Here is a 17,797-nt window from a genome sequence, read left to right as displayed (position 1 = left end):
AGCCTACTACGCTAGTTTTTTCTGACTGCTAAAAACAAAACATAGCATCACAGCCATGGCGACAAAACCATCTCCCACTCCAAATGAGGAGAAGATGCCGGCACAAATCTGCTCCTGTGGAAACACGATATCGGCCAAGGACAACTACTTGTTCTGCTCCACTTGCCTTGGGCTGCAACATGCCAGGGAAGCGTTAGACTCCCCCAGCTTTTGTCCACTTCACTGTGAAAAGTGTCCGTTGCAAGCTGCCACATCTCCATTGCAAGCTGGGTCCTCCAACAGGACCCTAACATGGGTGCTTGTGTCCACAATGGCTCATCAGGGGCGATGGATATCTGGGGCGACCAGCTCCACGCCATTGCCCCGCTGTTGGAGGACTCCAGCAACGCCCTCACAGCTTCCTTAACAGGCTTCCTGATTGGAGGAAAACTACTCCATGAGGTTCTCCTTTGAAATCGTTGGATGGAGACGAAGACTCCTTCCGGCCACCAAGCCTCCTGCAAGGGAATCCGAAACTGGAGACACAGGACGGGAGGGGATCCCTACCAGCTCCCGGTGTGGACCTGCATGATGTGTGCAAGCGCGCTGTAGACAAACTGGTGATTCCCAATGCAGTAGCAGAGACCACCGTAAGAGTACCTAAAGCCAAACGGGCAGCAAGGCAATAACTATATCATCCTGGCTGTACTGTCTTACAGACGTCATTTCCGGTCGCAACTTGCAGGCTTGTTTTCAAATTGCTGTGCGTTTTGTTGCCAACCTATTTTGCTACCTGACAACTTTACGGGTTTCACTTTTTAATTACCGTTCATATATTTATTTTTTCCTCGACTTTTTCACTCCGGACGCTTTATCTGGACACGATTCGTCAGGACCTCCAACAGCCGAAGCTAAGTAGTAACATTAACATGATGCCTTCTAATTGCAGCCGCTGTGCTAGCCTTACGGCGAGGATAGCTGTACTGCAAGCCCAGCTTCAGACGCAATCGTTAGGCAAGGGTAATTTCAGTGTAGGAAAGGATGAAACAGCGTCTGTTTCACCAGTAAGTACAGATAGTAGTATAAATCCCCTGGCACAGTCCCCGCAGCCGGACAACTTTCTCACGGTTTCTGGAAGGAAATGCTGTAGGAACGCTCAACCGGTGTCGCTCATTCAGCAGACAGAAACTTTCAACCGGTTCTCCCCATTAAGCAGCGGGTCGGTGTCAGAGGCAGAGTCTTCTCTGGTCTCTACTCCTCCCGTTACGGGGTCTGAGACGCCGAAGCTTCCCACCATTAGCTCTGACAAATTGAAAACTCTAGTCATTGGCGACTCCATTACCCGCAGTATTAGACTTAAAGCGAATCATCCAGCGATCATACACTGTTTACCCGGGGGCAGGGCTACCGACGTTAAGGCTAATCTGAAGATGGTGCTGGCTAAAGCTAAAACTGGCGAGTGTAGAGAGTATAGAGATATTGTTATCCACGTCGGCACCAACGATGTTAGGATGAAACAGTCAGAGATCACCAAGCGCAACATAGCTTCTGCGTGCATATCAGCTAGAAAGATGTGTCGGCATCGAGTAATTGTCTCTGGCCCCCTCCCAGTTAGGGGGAGTGATGAGCTCTACAGCAGAGTCTCACAACTCAATCGCTGGTTGAAAACTGTTTTCTGCCCCTCCCAAAAGATAGAATTTGTAGATAATTGGCCCTCTTTCTGGGACTCGCCCACAAACAGGACCAAGCCTGACCTGCTGAGGAGTGACGGACTCCATCCTAGCTGGAGGGGTGCTCTCATCTTATCTGCCAACATAGACAGGGCTCTAACTCCTCTAGCTCCACAATGAAATAGGGTGCAGGCCAGGCAGCAGGTTATTAGCCAGCCTGCCAGCATAGTGGAGTCTGCCACTAGCATAGTTAGTGTAGTCAGCTCAGCTATCACCATTGAGACCGTGTCTGTGCCTCGACCTGGGTTGGGCAAAACTAAACATGGCGGTGTTCGCCTTAGCAATCTCACTAGGATAAAGACCACCTCCATTCCTGTCATTACTGAAAGAGATCATGATACCTCACATCTCAAAATAGGGCTACTTAATGTTAGATCCCTTACTTCAAAGGCAATTATAGTCAATGAACTAATCACTGATCATAATCTTGATGTGATTGGCCTGACTGAAACATGGCTTAAGCCTGATGAATTTACTGTGTTAAATGAGGCCTCACCTCCTGGCTACACTAGTGACCATATCCCCGTGCATCCCGCAAAGGCGGAGGTGTTGCTAACATTTACGATAGCAAATTTCAATTTACAAAAAAAAAAAAAAATGACGTTTTTCGTCTTTTGAGCTTCTAGTCATGAAATCTATGCAGCCTACTCAATCACTTTTTATAGCTACTGTTTACAGGCCTCCTGGGCCATATACAGCGTTTCTCACTGAGTTCCCTGAATTCCTATCAGACCTTGTAGTCATTGCAGATAATATTCTAATCTTTGGTGACTTTAATATTCACATGGAAAAGTCCACAGACCCACTCCAAAAGGCTTTTGGAGCCATCATCGACTCAGTGGGTTTTGTCCAACATGTCTCTGGACCCACTCACTCTCACAGTCATACGCTGGACCTAGTTTTGTCCCATGGAATAAATGTTGTGGATCTTAATGTTTTTCCTCATAATCCTGGACTATCAGACCACCATTTTATTACGTTTGCAATTGCAACAAATAATCTGCTCAGACCCCAACCAAGGAACATCAAAAGTCGTGCTATAAATTCACAGACAACACAAAGATTCCTTGATGCCCTTCCAGACTCCCTCTGCCTACCCAAGGACGCCAGAGGACAAAAATCCGTTAACCACCTAACTGAGGATCTCAATTTAACCTTGCGCAATACCCTAGATGCAGTTGCACCCCTAAAAACTAAAAAAATGTCTCATAAGAAACTAGCTCCATGGTACACAGAAAATACCCGAGCTCTGAAGCAAGCTTCCAGAAAATTGGAACGGAAATGGCGCCACACCAAACTGGAAGTCTTCCGACTAGCTTGGAAGGATGGTACCGTGCAGTACCGAAGAGCCCTTACTGCTGCTCGATCGTCCTATTTTTCTAACTTAATTGAGGAAAATAAGAACAATCCGAAATTCCTTTTTGATACTGTGGCAAAGCTAACTAAAAAGCAGCATTCCCCAAGAGAGGATGACTTGCACTTTAGCAGTGATAAATTCATGAACTTCTTTGAGGAAAAGATTATGATTATTAGAAAGCAAATTACGGACTCCTCTTTAAACCTGCGTATTCCTCCAAACCTCAGTTGTCCTGAGTCTGCACAACTCTGCCAGGACCTAGGATCAAGAGAGACGCTCAAGTGTTTTAGTACTATATCTCTTGACACAATGATGAAAATAATCATGGCCTCTAAACCTTCAAGCTGTATACTGGACCCTATTCCAACTAAACTACTGAAAGAGCTGCTTCCTGTGCTTGGCCCTCCTATGTTGAACATAATAAACGGCTCTCTATCCACTGGATGTGTACCAAACTCACTAAAAGTGGCAGTAATAAAGCCTCTCTTGAAAAAGCCAAACCTTGACCCAGAAAATATAAAAAACTATCGGCCTATATCGAATCTTCCATTCCTCTCAAAGATTTTAGAGAAGGCTGTTGCTTCAGTCTGGTTTTAGACCCCATCATAGCACTGAGACGGCACTTGTGAAGGTGGTAAATGACATTTTGATGGCATCGGACCGAGGCTCTGCATCTGTCCTCGTGCTCCTAAACCTTAGTGCTGCTTTTGATACCATCGATCACCACATTCTTTTGGAGAGATTGGAAACCCAAATTGGTCTACACGGACATGTTCTGGCCTGGTTTAGGTCTTATCTGTCGGAAAGATATCAGTTTGTCTCTGTGAATGGTTTGTCCTCTGACAAATCAACTGTACATTTCGGTGTTCCTCAAGGTTCTGTTTTAGGACCACTATTGTTTTCACTATATATTTTACCTCTTGGGGATGTTATTCGAAAACATAATGTAAACTTTCACTGCTATGCGGATGACACACAGCTGTACATTTCAATGAAACATGGTGAAGCACCAAAATTGCCCTCGCTAGAAGCATGTGTTTCAGACATAAGGAAGTGGATGGCTGCAAACTTTCTACTATTAAACTCGGACAAAACAGAGATGCTTGTTCTAGGTCCCAAGAAACAAAGAGATCTTCTGTTGAATCTGACAATTAATCTTAATGGTTGTACAGTCGTCTCAAATAAAACTGTGAAGGACCTCGGCGTTACTCTGGACCCTGATCTCTCTTTTGAAGAACATATCAAGACCATTTCGAGGACAGCTTTTTTCCATCTACGTAACATTGCAAAAATCAGAAACTTTCTGTCCAAAAATGATGCAGAAAAATTAATCCATGCTTTTGTCACTTCTAGGTTAGACTACTGCAATGCTCTATTTTCCGGCTACCCGGATAAAGCACTAAATAAACTTCAGTTAGTGCTAAATACGGCTGCTAGAATCCTGACTAGAACCAAAAAATTTGATCATATTACTCCAGTGCTAGCCTCTCTACACTGGCTTCCTGTCAAAGCAAGGGCTGATTTCAAGGTTTTACTGCTAACCTACAAAGCATTACATGGGCTTGCTCCTACCTACCTCTCTGATTTGGTCCTGCCGTACATACCTATACGTACGCTACGGTCACAAGACGCAGGCCTCCTAATTGTCCCTAGAATTTCTAAGCAAACAGCTGGAGGCAGGGCTTTCTCCTATAGAGCTCCATTTTTATGGAACGGTCTGCCTACCCATGTCAGAGACGCAAACTCGGTCTCAACCTTTAAGTCTTTACTGAAGACTCATCTCTTCAGTGGGTCATATGATTGAGTGTAGTCTGGCCCAGGAGTGGGAAGGTGAACGGAAAGGCTCTGGAGCAACGAACCGCCCTTGCTGTCTCTGCCTGGCCGGTTCCCCTTTTTCCACTGGGATTCTCTGCCTCTAACCCTGTTACGGGGCTGAGTCACTGGCTTGCTGGGGCTCTCTCGTGCCGTCCCTGGGGGGGATGCGTCACCTGGGGGTTGATTCACTGTTGTGGTCGGCCTGTCTGGGTTCCCCCCCGGGTTGTACCGTGTCGGAGATCTTTGTGGGCTATACTCTGCCTTGTCTCAGGATGGTTAGTTGGTGGTTGAAGATTTCCCTCTAGTGGTGTGGGGGCTGTGCTTTGGCAAAGTGGGTGGGGTTATATCCTTCCTGTTTGGCCCTGTCCGGGGGTGTCCTCGGATGGGGCCACAGTGTCTCCTGACCCCTCCTGTCTCAGCCTCCAGTATTTATGCTGCAGTAGTTTATGTGTCGGGGGGCTAGGGTCAGTTTGTTTATCTGGAGTACTTCTCCTGTCCTATTCGGTGTCCTGTGTAAATCTAAGTGTGCATTCTCTAATTCTCTCCTCTCTTTCTTTCTCTCTCTCGGAGGACCTGAGCCCTAGAACCATGCCCCAGGACTACCTGACATGATGACTCCTTGCTGTCCCCAGTCCACCTGGCCATGCTGCTGCTCCAGTTTGAACTGGCCTGGGCCCTAGGACCATGTCCCAGGACTACCTGACATGAGGACTCCTTGCTGTCCCCAGTCCACCTGGCCATGCTCCTGCTCCAGTTTCAACTGTTCTGCCTTACTATTATTCAACCATGCTGGTCATTTATGAACATTTGAACATCTTGGCCACGTTCTGTTATAATCTCCACCCGGCACAGCCAGAAGAGGACTGGCCACCCCACATATGCTCTCTCTAATTCTCTCTTTCTTTCTCTCTCTCGGAGGACCTGAGCCCTAGGACCGTGCCCCAGGACTACCTGACATGATGGCTCCTTGCTGTCCCCAGTCCACCTGACTGTGCTGCTGCTCCAGTTTCAACTGTTCTGCCTTATTATTATTTGACCATGCTGGTCATTTATGAACATTTGAACATCTTGGTCATGTTCTGTTATAATCTCTACCCGGCACAGCCAGAAGAGGACTGGCCACCCCACATAGCCCGGTTCCTCTCTAGGTTTCTTCCTAGGTTTTGGCCTTTCTAGGGAGTTTTTCCTAGCCACCGTGCTTTTACACCTGCATTGTTTGCTGTTTGGGGTTTTAGGCTGGGTTTCTGTACAGCACTTTGAGATATCAGCTGATGTACGAAGGGCTATATAAATAAATTTGAAAAAAAAAAAAAAACTACCAGTCTTCCCAGAATGCCTGGAGGTTACCCGTGCCTACAGTATACCTTTCTTCTCCAAGAACCCTGTCCAATGTGGGTTCGGTGTTGGACTGTGCTGACATGGAAGGGATTGGGCTTGCCCACATGCTTCCCATCTACACCCCAACCAGAAGTCCTCCATGACTTCGACTGGCCCCACCTTACCATGTACGTCCTCCGTAACAGAGAAGGTCTACAGGTCGGTCGCCACAGCAGTGAAGGCTCTCAGCACCGCCTCCATGCTCTCGGCATACCAAGCTGAGCTACAGGATTAGAAAGTGCCGGGTCTGTGGGACGAGATCTGAATTGCCACAGACCTCAACCTGGGTTTGCTTAAAGCCGCCATCCAGGTGTCAGGAAGAGTAATGGGGCTCATGATATCACAGGAGAGGGTGCGATGGCTCAATCTATCCACAGTGTCTGACAGCTAAATGCTGAAGATCCTGGATGCTCCAGTAGACCCTAAAGGCCGTCGAGATGATACAGAAATCCTTGGACCTAAACTTGGGAGTGTCGGTACCCGATCGACTACAGCCTCGCCGATGTTAATGGGGGCCTGGTCGGCCCGTCTTTTCCTATAGTCCACGATCAGCTCCTTAGACCTACCACTGTTGTGTCGTCAGCAAACTTAATGATGGTATTGGATTTGTGCTTGGCCACACAGTCGTGGGTGAACAGGGAGTGCAGGAGGGGACTAAGCATTCACCCCTGAGGGGCCCAGTGTTGATGATCAACATGGCAGATGTGTTGTTGCCTACCCTCACCACCTGGGGGCGGCCCATCAGGAAGTTCAGGATCCAGTTGCAGAGGGAGGTGTTTAGTCCCAGTGTCCTTAGCTTAGTGATGAGTTTTTGTGGGAACTAAGATGTTGAACACTGAGATGTGGGAAAGTGAAGGTGGGAAAGTAAAGTGCGATTGAGATTGCGCCATCTGTGGATCTTCCGGCCCTTCTTTGGACACTGTTAACAACCCTCCAGGCAAGCTTCAATGCCATACAACTCTCCTTCCGTGGCCTCCAATTGCTCTTAAATACAAGTAAAACTAAATGCATGCTCTTCAACAGATCGCTACCTGCACCTACCCGCCTGTCCAACATCACTACTCTGGACGGCTCTGACTTAGAATACGTGGACAACTATAAATACTTAGCTATCTGGTTAGACTGTAAACTCTCCTTCCAGACCCATATCAAACATCTCCAATCCAAAGTTAAATCTAGAATTGGCTTCCTATTTCGCAACAAAGCATCCTTCACTCATGCTGCCAAACATACCCTTGTAAAACCGACCATCCTACCAATCCTCGACTTTGGCGATGTCATTTACAAAATAGCCTCCAATACCCTACTCAACAAATTGGATGCAGTCTATCACAGTGCAATCCGTTTTGTCACCAAAGCCCCATATAACACCATTGCGACCTGTACACTCTCGTTGGCTGGCCCTCGCTTCATACTCGTCGCCAAACCCACTGGCTCCATGTCATCTACAAGACCCTGCTAGGTAAAGTCCCCCCTTATCTCAGCTCGCTGGTCACCATAGCATCTCCCACCTGTAGCACACGCTCCAGCAGGTATATCTCCCTAGTCACCCCCAAAACCAATTCTTTCTTTGGCCGCCTCTCCTTCCAGTTCTCTGCTGCCAATGACTGGAACGAACTACAAAAATCTCTGAAACTGGAAACACTTATCTCCCTCACTAGCTTTAAGCACCAACTGTCAGAGCAGCTCACAGATTACTGCACCTGTACATAGCCCACCTATAATTTAGCCCAAACAACTACCTCTTTCCCTACTGTATTTTATTTATTTATTTGTTTGTTTTGCTCCTTTGCACCCCATTATTTTTATTTCTACTTTGCACATTCTTCCACTGCAAATCTACCATTCCAGTGTTTTACTTGGTATATTGTATTTACTTTGCCACCATGGCCTTTTTTGCCTTTACCTCCCTTCTCACCTCATTTGCTCACATTGTATATAGACTTGTTTATACTGTATTATTGACTGCATGTTTGTTTTACTCCATGTGTAACTCTTGTGTCGTTGTACCTGTCGAACTGCTTTGCTTCATCTTGGCCAGGTCGCAATTGTAAATGAGAACTTGTTCTCAACTTGCCTATCTGGTTAAATAAAGGTGAAATAAAAAAAGTAGGATTCAATCTTAGTCCTTTATTGACGCTTTGCCTATTTAATGGTTGGTCTGAGGGCATAGCAGGATTTCTTATAAGCGTCTGGATTAGTGTCCCGCTCCTTGAAAGCGGCAGCTCTAGCCTTTAGCTCAGTGTGGATGTTGCATGTAATCCATGGCTTCTGGTTGGGATATGTACGCACAGCCACTGTGGAGACAACTTCTTCGATGCACTTATTGATGAAGCTGGTGATCCAATGGCGTCCAATACCACCTCAGTCACCAGCTTCATCAAATGCATCAATGAAGTTATCTCCACGGTGACTGTGCGTACATATCCCAACCAAAAGCCATGGATTACATGCAACATCCGCACTGGAACATATTCCAGTCTGTGCAAGCAAAACAGTCCTGTATGTAGCGTAGCATCAGTGTCATCTGACTACTTCTGTATTGAGCGAGTCACTGGTACATCATGCTTTAGTTTTTGTTTGTAATTAGGAGTATAGAATTATGGTCAGATTTGCCAAATGGAGGGAGTGAGGGAGAGCTTTGTATGAGTCTCTGTGTGTGGAATAAAGGTGGTCAAGAGTTTTTTTTCCCTCTGGATGCACATGTGACATGCTGGTAGAAATCAGGTTAAACTGATTTAAGTTTGCCTGCATTAACTTTTTATGGCTGCAGGGGCAGTATTGAGTAGCTTGGATGAAAAGGTGCCTATTGTAAACAGCCAGCTCCTCAGTCTCTTTTTTTATTTTACCTTTATTTAACTAAGCAAGTCAGTTAATTAAGAACAAATTCTTATTTTCAATGACGGCCTAGGAACAGTGGGTTAACTGCCTGTTCAGGGGCAGAACGACAGATTTGTACCTTGTCAGCTCGGGGGTTTGAACTTGCAACCTTCCGATTACTAGTCCAATGATCTAACCACTAGGCTACCCTGCCGCCTCAGTTTCTAATACATGCATAATATTATTAGTATTGGATAGAAAACTCTAAAGTTTCCAAAACTGTCAAAATATTGTCTGTGAGTATAACAGAACTGATATTGCAGGCGAAACCCTGAGGAAAATCAAAGCAGGAAGTGGCTTCTATTTTGAAAACTCCATGTTCCATAGCCTCCCTTTGCTGGATTTAAAAGGATATGAACCAGATTCATTTTCCTATCGCTTCCTCAAGGTGTCAACAGTCTTCAGACATAGTTTCAGGCTTTTATTTTGAAAAATGAGCAAGAACGATAACATTGCGTCAAGTGGTCACATGAGTTTTGCTCACGCAACAGAATTTGGACAGCTATTGTTTTTCCCTCTCCCACTGTGAAAGACATTTGCAGTTGATATATTATCAATTATATATTTTAAAAACAACCTGCGGATTGATTATAAAAACGTTTGACATGTTTATGTGGACATTATGGAAACTATTTGGAATTTGTCTGCGTTGTCGTGACCGCTCTTTCCTGTGGATTTCTGAACATAACAAAAAACTGAGTTATTTTGGATTTGAAAATAATCTTTAAGAAAAGGAACATTTGTTGTGTAACTGGGAGTCTCGTGAGTGAAAACATCTGAAGATCATCAAAGGTAAACGATTCATTTGATTGCTTTTCTGATTTTCGTGACCAAGCTTCCTGATTCTAAGTGTACTTAAATGTTTTGTCGTGCGATCGATAAACTTACAAACGCTTGGATTGCTTTCGCTGTAAAGCCTTATACATCTCATTCTTAGGTTGGGGTGCGATCCACGAGGGCAGAACAGTGAGTGGGGACCCCATCTCAATCTTATACACATAAACAGCCTGGAACTCCTTGGGGTGTCCCTAGCATTAAAGTCTACTCTCCCATTTCTGGAGGGTCGTCATGTTCCTAGTCATAACAGACAATACCACCGTTGTGGCTTAAATAGACAGACAAGGGGGACTGCGATCCCTTCACTTACAAACACTGATACACTGACTGAATATGTGGAGTAGTTTGCATCTCCAGTCACTGAGACCTACTCATGTACCGGGAGTAGTGAATCTGGGGGCAGATTTACTCTCCATATGAGGAGTGGAAGCTCCACCCAGAGGTAGCCAATCAGGTTTGGATGCACTACGGCACCCCAGCAGTGGAGCTTTATGCATCGATGGAGAATAAACACTGTTCCTGAGGGATCGAGACGCACCGATAGGATTGGACGCATTAGCGCACGAGTGGCCACACATCCTCCTGTATGAATTCCCCCGACTGGCCCCGATTTCCCTCACCCTAGCCACGGTAGGTCTCTCATACTAATAGCGCTGCATTGGCCTGAGAAACACTGGCTAGCAGAGATCAGTCAACTACTATGCGGTCAACCGCTACCCCTCCCTCTGTGTCGGGACCTACTGTGCCAGGCACGAGGGGAGATGTTCCATCCTCACCCAGAACGGTTCGCCTTCTAGGCTTGGCCCGTGAACAGCTCAACCTGAACACCGCCAGGCTTCCCCCAAAATGTAATTTAGACTATTCAGAGTGCTGGAGCCTTATCCACCAGCTCCCTTTATGATTGTAAACGGCACGTGTTTGAGGAATGGTGCAACAAGTCACAGACGGTGTCATTCCAGTGCTTTGTCTCTATAATCATGTCATTTCTACAGGAATTATTAATAGACAAAGGCTTTTTCTACTATTAAAGTATCAGGCAGATATTTTGGCTTGTCATGTGGGTTTTGGGAGCACGACACTTTTACGAAGGGTGCAGGTCGTTTGTGTCCAGTGTCCAAACAGCTTGCCCCTTCGTGGGACAGTTGTTTTGGATGCTCTATGACAACAGCATTTTGAGCCGCTGGATCATGTGGAGATGCTTTTAATTAAAGACAGCTCTAGTACTAGCACTGTCCCTCTGCCAAGCGTGTAAGTGACATTCACGCACTCTCAGTGCATTCGTCATGTGCAGCTGGCACCCAGTAATGATAGTATCATTGTGGCCTAACCCCTTGCCTTTATCCCTAAGATTATTAACCCAACTTTGATGCGTCTTACCCTTGAGCTGATAGATTATTTTTTTTAGCCCCCACCATTTTCCTCTCCGGGTGCATATGTTGTGCCCAGCACTCTACATATATACATGGACAGGACTAAGGGGTTTAGAAAATGTCATTAGATGTTCATTTCCTGGATGAAACCTTACAACGGTGAAGCGCTCACAAAACAGCACAGGATAGAGGGGGGCCATTGCTTTGACCTACACAAGTAAGGGTCTCCTGCTGGCCTATGGCTCATTTCACTAGAGAAATGGCTACATCCCGGGCTCTATTTAAGGGCATATCTATCCAAGATATTTGTTTATCAGCGAGTTGGGCTTTGGCGCGTACATTTGCAAAGTTTTATAGGCTTGATGTCACTGCACCGACCCTGGCGCATACGGTTTAACGTGTAGGATCTTCTGCAGGGGCAGAGCTCATTGTGTGGTGTATTGCATAGGGCAGTCGGTCGTCAGGATAAGCTTGTCTGGCAATACGGGAGTCAGATTATCCCATAAGGGAAATACCAAAACTGATACTCGAAAGAGAACTTTAGGTTACGACCGTAACCCCGGTTCTCTGATAGTATGAGTGAGGTATTTCACCAGACCACCAACCTTGCACGAGCAACGAAGAGGCGTTGCTTATTTTTTTAATGACTCAGAGACGCCGCGTCAGACCTTTCTATAGGGTAGGAGGGATGCCCCTCCCCGAGGCACCAGTCTCGACATCCAGCCTATCACGGCTGGCGTAGTGTAATAAAGGTTTTTGACTAATACGCTGGGGGCGTATCTCGTAAGTGAAATACCGAAACGAATACTTGAAAGAGAACTGAAGTATGTGACGGTTGGAATTTTGATCCAGTTCACATCAAACACATGGCTCTGGAACAAACCAATCAAAAACACCTGTTTTTGCTCCTCTAACCATTAACCTATTTACTCAGAGTGGTTTTTGCTCCTCTAACCATTAACCTATTTACTCAGAGTGGTTACGGTGAAACCACTCTTTCTATCTGCCTACACTGAAGAATCTTTAGTTCTGCCAACCCACCTGAAGAGAGAACAGGTGTTGTCCAGTCCGATGTTGAACACCCCATCCTCTCTCACACTCTTCCTGTGTACTGTTCCTCCAAAAACCTTATTCATCATCTGTGGAGAGGACAATTGATCATTAGCCTCTTATATCTGCATTTTGTACTGATTGAAAGACCTCCTTTCATTTGTATGTGATGTGTACATAAGAACGTGATTCTTAGTTGGTTTTATCCAATTGATCCGTCTTATGCTAAGGTTTTCTGGGGGGAGGTTTCTTGCGTGTGTATTTCTCAGGGCCCTCCTACCTGCATTCCATAGCAGATACCCAGGACAGGCTTTCCTATGGCGAATATGGCAGGGTCAAACCAAGGGGCATCCTCAGCATACACAGAATTAGGCCCACCAGAAATGATGATCGCCCTGGAGACAGAGAAAAGGGGGAGGAAAATAAAAAATTTAAAAAAGGTAGAAGGAAGGAGGATATATATTCAAAGGCAAAAGACAAACAATCAATGTCATCATACACAACAACAGAGTAGTCATTTCATACTAATAGCATAGACATGGACAGAGTATACAGCTGTTTGAAAACCCCACCGCTCTCTAGTGTGCCCACAGTTTAGACATTCTCTATTGTCTGTTCATACTGAAGCATTCCAAAAAGGTGTGTGTGTGTGTGTGTGTGTGTATCTATTCTGTAGGGGTGGAGAGAATTTCGCAAACTAATGGAAAAATAGTGTCCCCTAAAAAGGCCCCCCCTGCAGAGATGGGGACCTCTCCTAAGCAGTAGAATGCAGTTTAAACAAACACACTCTCTCCAAGGTCAGTAACATTTCATATATTTACAAAGACCTGCTTAGTCTAGACGCTGGTTTGTGTTCCTTTTGTATAGGGCTCCAGGCTCGCTCACAGGCTGTCCTGACAACTATGTTCCTCCACAGACGATGGACAGATAGAGAGGAGATCTTGGGAATTATCAGTGTCATTGTTCTGACAGGTTCTCTGTCTCATACCTACAGTAGATATGCATGTTCTTGTTTATTTAAAAATGTTTGATCCAGGTTCATGACTTGTAAATGCCACCCAGGTGCAAGTGTGATGTCAGTCAGTCTCACCTGAAGCCTTGTTCTCTGATGGCGAAGGCTGGCGTCTCTAGTGGGAGGATCTCTGAGCGGACAAACAGCTCTCTGACCCGCCTGTCAATCACCTTGCCGTACTGCGCCCCGGCGTCCAGGATGACCACTGCCCCCTCACATGAACCATTCTGAGGCTCAATGCTGCTGATGTCCAGCTGGGGGAGAAAGAACACACATACTGTCCTGACCACGTACGAACACTCAATCAGGATAACCACATAGGCCTACGTGTGGAATAGCCTTCAACCATGTTGTTTTTAATGAAGATACAATAGTCTATATTCCAAACACAATGGTTGAACCAACGGGTGTTCAAAAAGCATTACAAAACATTAAATTAATTCAGAGACAGACAAAACCCATTTGCGATGGTGAATGGTCCCACTTCGCTAACCTCACTGTGAGGAACGGGATTCATTAAGGCCAGAACACAATTTGAGACACGTGAACACAATTTGAGTACTGAGAAGAGGACACGCAGAATCACGAGTCACACAGAAGCTAGGGGCCTGAGCATGGTCCAGTAGGGACCAGCTTTAGTAAACTGTTCAGTCAAGTAGGGTCTTTAACCTGCCTTTTGAGATTTCTAGTGACCAGATAGATGCTTCAAGCCATGATTCACAGGCCAGTGGACGTTACTCTAGGATAGATATCATAACCAGTTGTTTTGCAGTTTAATCTATACGCCCGCCCCTTATGCATGACTTATGGAGACAGCCATTGATTCATTGATATGGCAGTCAAGTGTTATCAAGAGAGATAGCGATTTTAAGACAGTCACTATGGTTACAAGCTTAATATTCATATCAAAACTACATTTCTCATTCAATACATTGGGGCATTAGATATGGGGGGGTGAAATCAAATGCACTGCTCTAGTAGTAAATTGTGAAGTTGAGTAGCGTGTCCCCACGTGGTTTCTGACACTCCGCACTTCCGTCAATGAAAAACAACAGGCATTCGCTCGTGTATCAAGTACTGCAAGTGACACCATTAAAGCCCTATAACTGCGAACCACACATTGCATATAAAACCGCGTCGATATTGGATGTGGAGTTGTTATACTGGTCCTGCTTTCCTGGAGAAAATTAAAATAGAGTACTTATGGATATTTAAAAAAAACCAATACGATGGTTGGCCTATGCTGCAGCTGGCACAACTGTGTGGTGGGTGGACAGACTGGAGACCGGGCGCTAGCTGGCTAGTCATAGTTAGGCTAACCACCAACCCGATTGTTTCTGTTAAATAACCAAAAAAAAACAATACGCATGCTCGTAACACAATCTCGCACTGTTGCTACGAAGTTGAAATATATAAAGTCCACGATAAATCTGTAACTACACTGCTAGCTATATTATGCTAGTGAGCTAACAATATCGGGCTATTGCTAACGTTAGTTGGCTAACTACAGTAGTCGATATCCAGCTGTGCGGCTGCAGCTAGCTAAGCTACATTTACACGCGGCTTCTGCTAGCAATGTCTACACCATGAAAGATGCGATAGTGGCATATAAGTTAAATTCACTATCTGCCGGAGGTTTATAAAAACCCTCAAAAACATACATTTAAAAGACGAGGCAACAGGCATGAAGACATGCATCTCCGACGGGGGGGTCCACGCACACCGCAAGTTTGCTGAAAACACGACATAGGCCGTAGCTAACCGGGGACTCCCAGCGCCCATGTCCCGCAGCCGACAACCACCGACAGACAGCCGATACACATTGAACGAGAAACGGGATATGTTGCTTCTTTCGCGGCACATAGGCCGTTGTTGGACTGACCTTGGTATCTCCGTTGCACAGAGCCATGGATGAGTGTAGCAGAATGAACTGTCCTCCTCGGTCTTCCAGATAGCACGCAACAGAGAGAGAGAGAGACTAGTGGTTGCTCGCTGAGTTGTTGCGCCGACCGCTGACGAAAATGTGTGCTATAACTAAGCGCTTCCGTAGCTACAATACTCACTGGCTGGATGGCTTTCTATGACCGTGCGCTGTCCGACCACTTCGCTCAAAGACTGTCCCCTCCCCTCTTGAAGAGTAGGGAGTACTAGTGACTGTCTGCGTGGGCTTCTAGGGAGGAGTTACTCCTGGATAATTCAGTGGAAAAGTTGTATTATGGAAAAGCTGCTGCAGTTTACAAGGGGAATAATTCGCCCTATGTCTAATGATCTATATCACGTGAATAATGTAAATAGTATGTAATTGCTAGCGAACACCGTTCCATGGGGAAAGACGTATCTGGGGATCATTTTGGATCCCTCTGTGGGTGAAGTGTAACAGGAGCTATGAGGGGAAATCCAGACAACGGTATGTCTGGATCATGGGTTCAGCTTCGACTAGAGGAACTGAGTGTTTGTACATTCACTGTGTGGTAACATGGTACACTGCATGTAATAGACACATATGAAGAGGAGTCTTCTGACGTTCTGAAAGGGACTGTGAAGTTCCCTGCTGTTGGGGTAGATGGACAATGGACGTGTGAACTTTACTGACTTTATTGTCGCCACGGGGACATTTTGTTGCAGTGTCGTGTATATGTTTAAAGTGGTGTTTAAATACAATACAAACCTGACAATACAACTTTCATAATGGTTACATACCAATAAAAAGAGACTAGCCTGTTGGCCTTACTGGGTCGATAGGAACATCAGCCCGAGCTATTTAGGAGTGATATCACGCCTGGCACAAATTATTGTCTAGTTGTGTTTTTCCGGGGTGGAGGGGGGGGGCTTGGTCTAAAATTATTTTGTGAGCCTTGTGACCTTAAAGATCTCATCCAGGCCTGTCTGTTTGACTACAAGTACATTGTTTGCTGTGGTGATAATCCCTCTCTTGTTTGCTGTGGTGATAATCCCTCTCTTGTTTGCTGTGGTGATAATCCCTCTCTTGTTTGCTGTGGTGATAATCCGTCTCAGCATGATTCTCTGGCTGACAGTGGCATTGCCAAACCAACAAACAACACAAAAAGTTAAAATACTCTCAATGAATGATTTGTACAACAGAGTCAGTATAGTACAGTCAACATTAACAGATCCCAGCTTGTTGAGAAAGTACAGTCTCTGACTCTTTTTGTAGATCAGATCTGTACATTTACTCCACTGAAGCTTCTTGTCCAAGAGGACACCCAGGTATGTGTATTCCTCTACAGTCTCTATATTCTGACCTCTGATAGATGTTGCAGAGGTAGGTGTTGTACACTTCCTGAAGTCTATGTACATCTCTTTATTCTGACCTCTGATAGATGTTGCAGAGGTAGGTGTTGTACACTTCTGAAGTCTATGCACATCTCTATATTCTGACCTCTGATAGATGTTGCAGAGGTAGGTGTTGTACACTTCCTGAAGTCTATGCACATCTCTATATTCTGACCTCTGATAGATGTTGCAGAGGTAGGTGTTGTACACTTCCTGAAGTCTATGCACATCTCTATATTCTGACCTCTGATAGATGTTGCAGAGGTAGGTGTTGTACACTTCCTGAAATCTATGCACATATCTTTGTTCTTGTTGGTATTGAGGACCGAGTGTGATTCATCACACCACTCTACAAAGTCATTTAGGACCGGGCCATGATGTTCCTCATCATTATGCAACAGCCTAATGAGGGCAGTGTCTTCTGCAAAGTTAAGGTGTTTGTCAGGATGGGAACTAGTACAACTATTAGTGTGCAGGAGTGGGGACTAAAACACATCCCAGAGGAGAGCTGTGACCGCTGGCTCAGGAAGTACAACAGTCACAAAACCAGCCCTCCATCTAAGAAGTCCCAAATGAGTCTCTGTGCCAGAATGTAAGGCTGGAGTGTGTTGAAGGCAGAAGAAAACGTCAACAAACAAAACCCTGACATTGACAAAACCCTGAACCTCTGTGTTGTGTACGCTCAGTTAAGTTACACCTGAGGAGGGCAGAGGAGAGGAATCTCACAGTAACGAGACAGAGTGCCTCTACTGGAACAAAAGTTAAGTTACACCTGAGGAGGGCAGAGGAATCTCACAGTAACGAGACAGAGTGCCTCTACTGGAACAAAAGTTAAGTTACACCTGAGGAGGGCAGAGGAATCTCACAGTAACGAGACAGAGTGCCTCTACTGGAACAAAAGTTAAGTTACACCTGAGGAGGGCAGAGGAGAGGAATCTCACAGTAACGAGACAGAGTGCCTCTACTGGAACAAAAGTTAAGTTACACCTGAGGAGGGCAGAGGAATCTCACAGTAACGAGACAGAGTGCCTCTACTGGAACAAAAGTTAAGTTACACCTGAGGAGGGCAGAGGAATCTCACAGTAACGAGACAGAG

At 45.6% G+C, this 17,797-nt stretch overlaps 1 protein-coding gene across 1 annotated transcript in view; it reads right to left on the bottom strand.

Moving 5' to 3' along the window:
• The window catches only part of LOC123992516 (GMP synthase [glutamine-hydrolyzing]), a 33,534-nt gene extending 18,000 nt beyond the window's left edge, over positions 1-15,534 (bottom strand). Inside the window, exons 1-4 of the mRNA XM_046293714.1 lie at positions 15,290-15,534; positions 13,486-13,661; positions 12,676-12,790; positions 12,387-12,484 (exon numbers count right to left, since the gene is read on the bottom strand). Coding sequence (XP_046149670.1) covers positions 12,387-12,484; positions 12,676-12,790; positions 13,486-13,661; positions 15,290-15,316 — 416 coding nt within the window. The 5' untranslated portion in view covers positions 15,317-15,534. The remainder of the gene's footprint in view (positions 1-12,386; positions 12,485-12,675; positions 12,791-13,485; positions 13,662-15,289) is intronic.
• Positions 15,535-17,797: the final 2,263 nt, after the last annotated feature.

This window comes from Oncorhynchus gorbuscha, linkage group LG13, assembly GCF_021184085.1.
Source record: "Oncorhynchus gorbuscha isolate QuinsamMale2020 ecotype Even-year linkage group LG13, OgorEven_v1.0, whole genome shotgun sequence".
In the NCBI taxonomy this organism is placed as follows: domain Eukaryota; kingdom Metazoa; phylum Chordata; class Actinopteri; order Salmoniformes; family Salmonidae; genus Oncorhynchus; species Oncorhynchus gorbuscha.
This window is presented reverse-complemented; position numbering and strand designations above follow the sequence as displayed.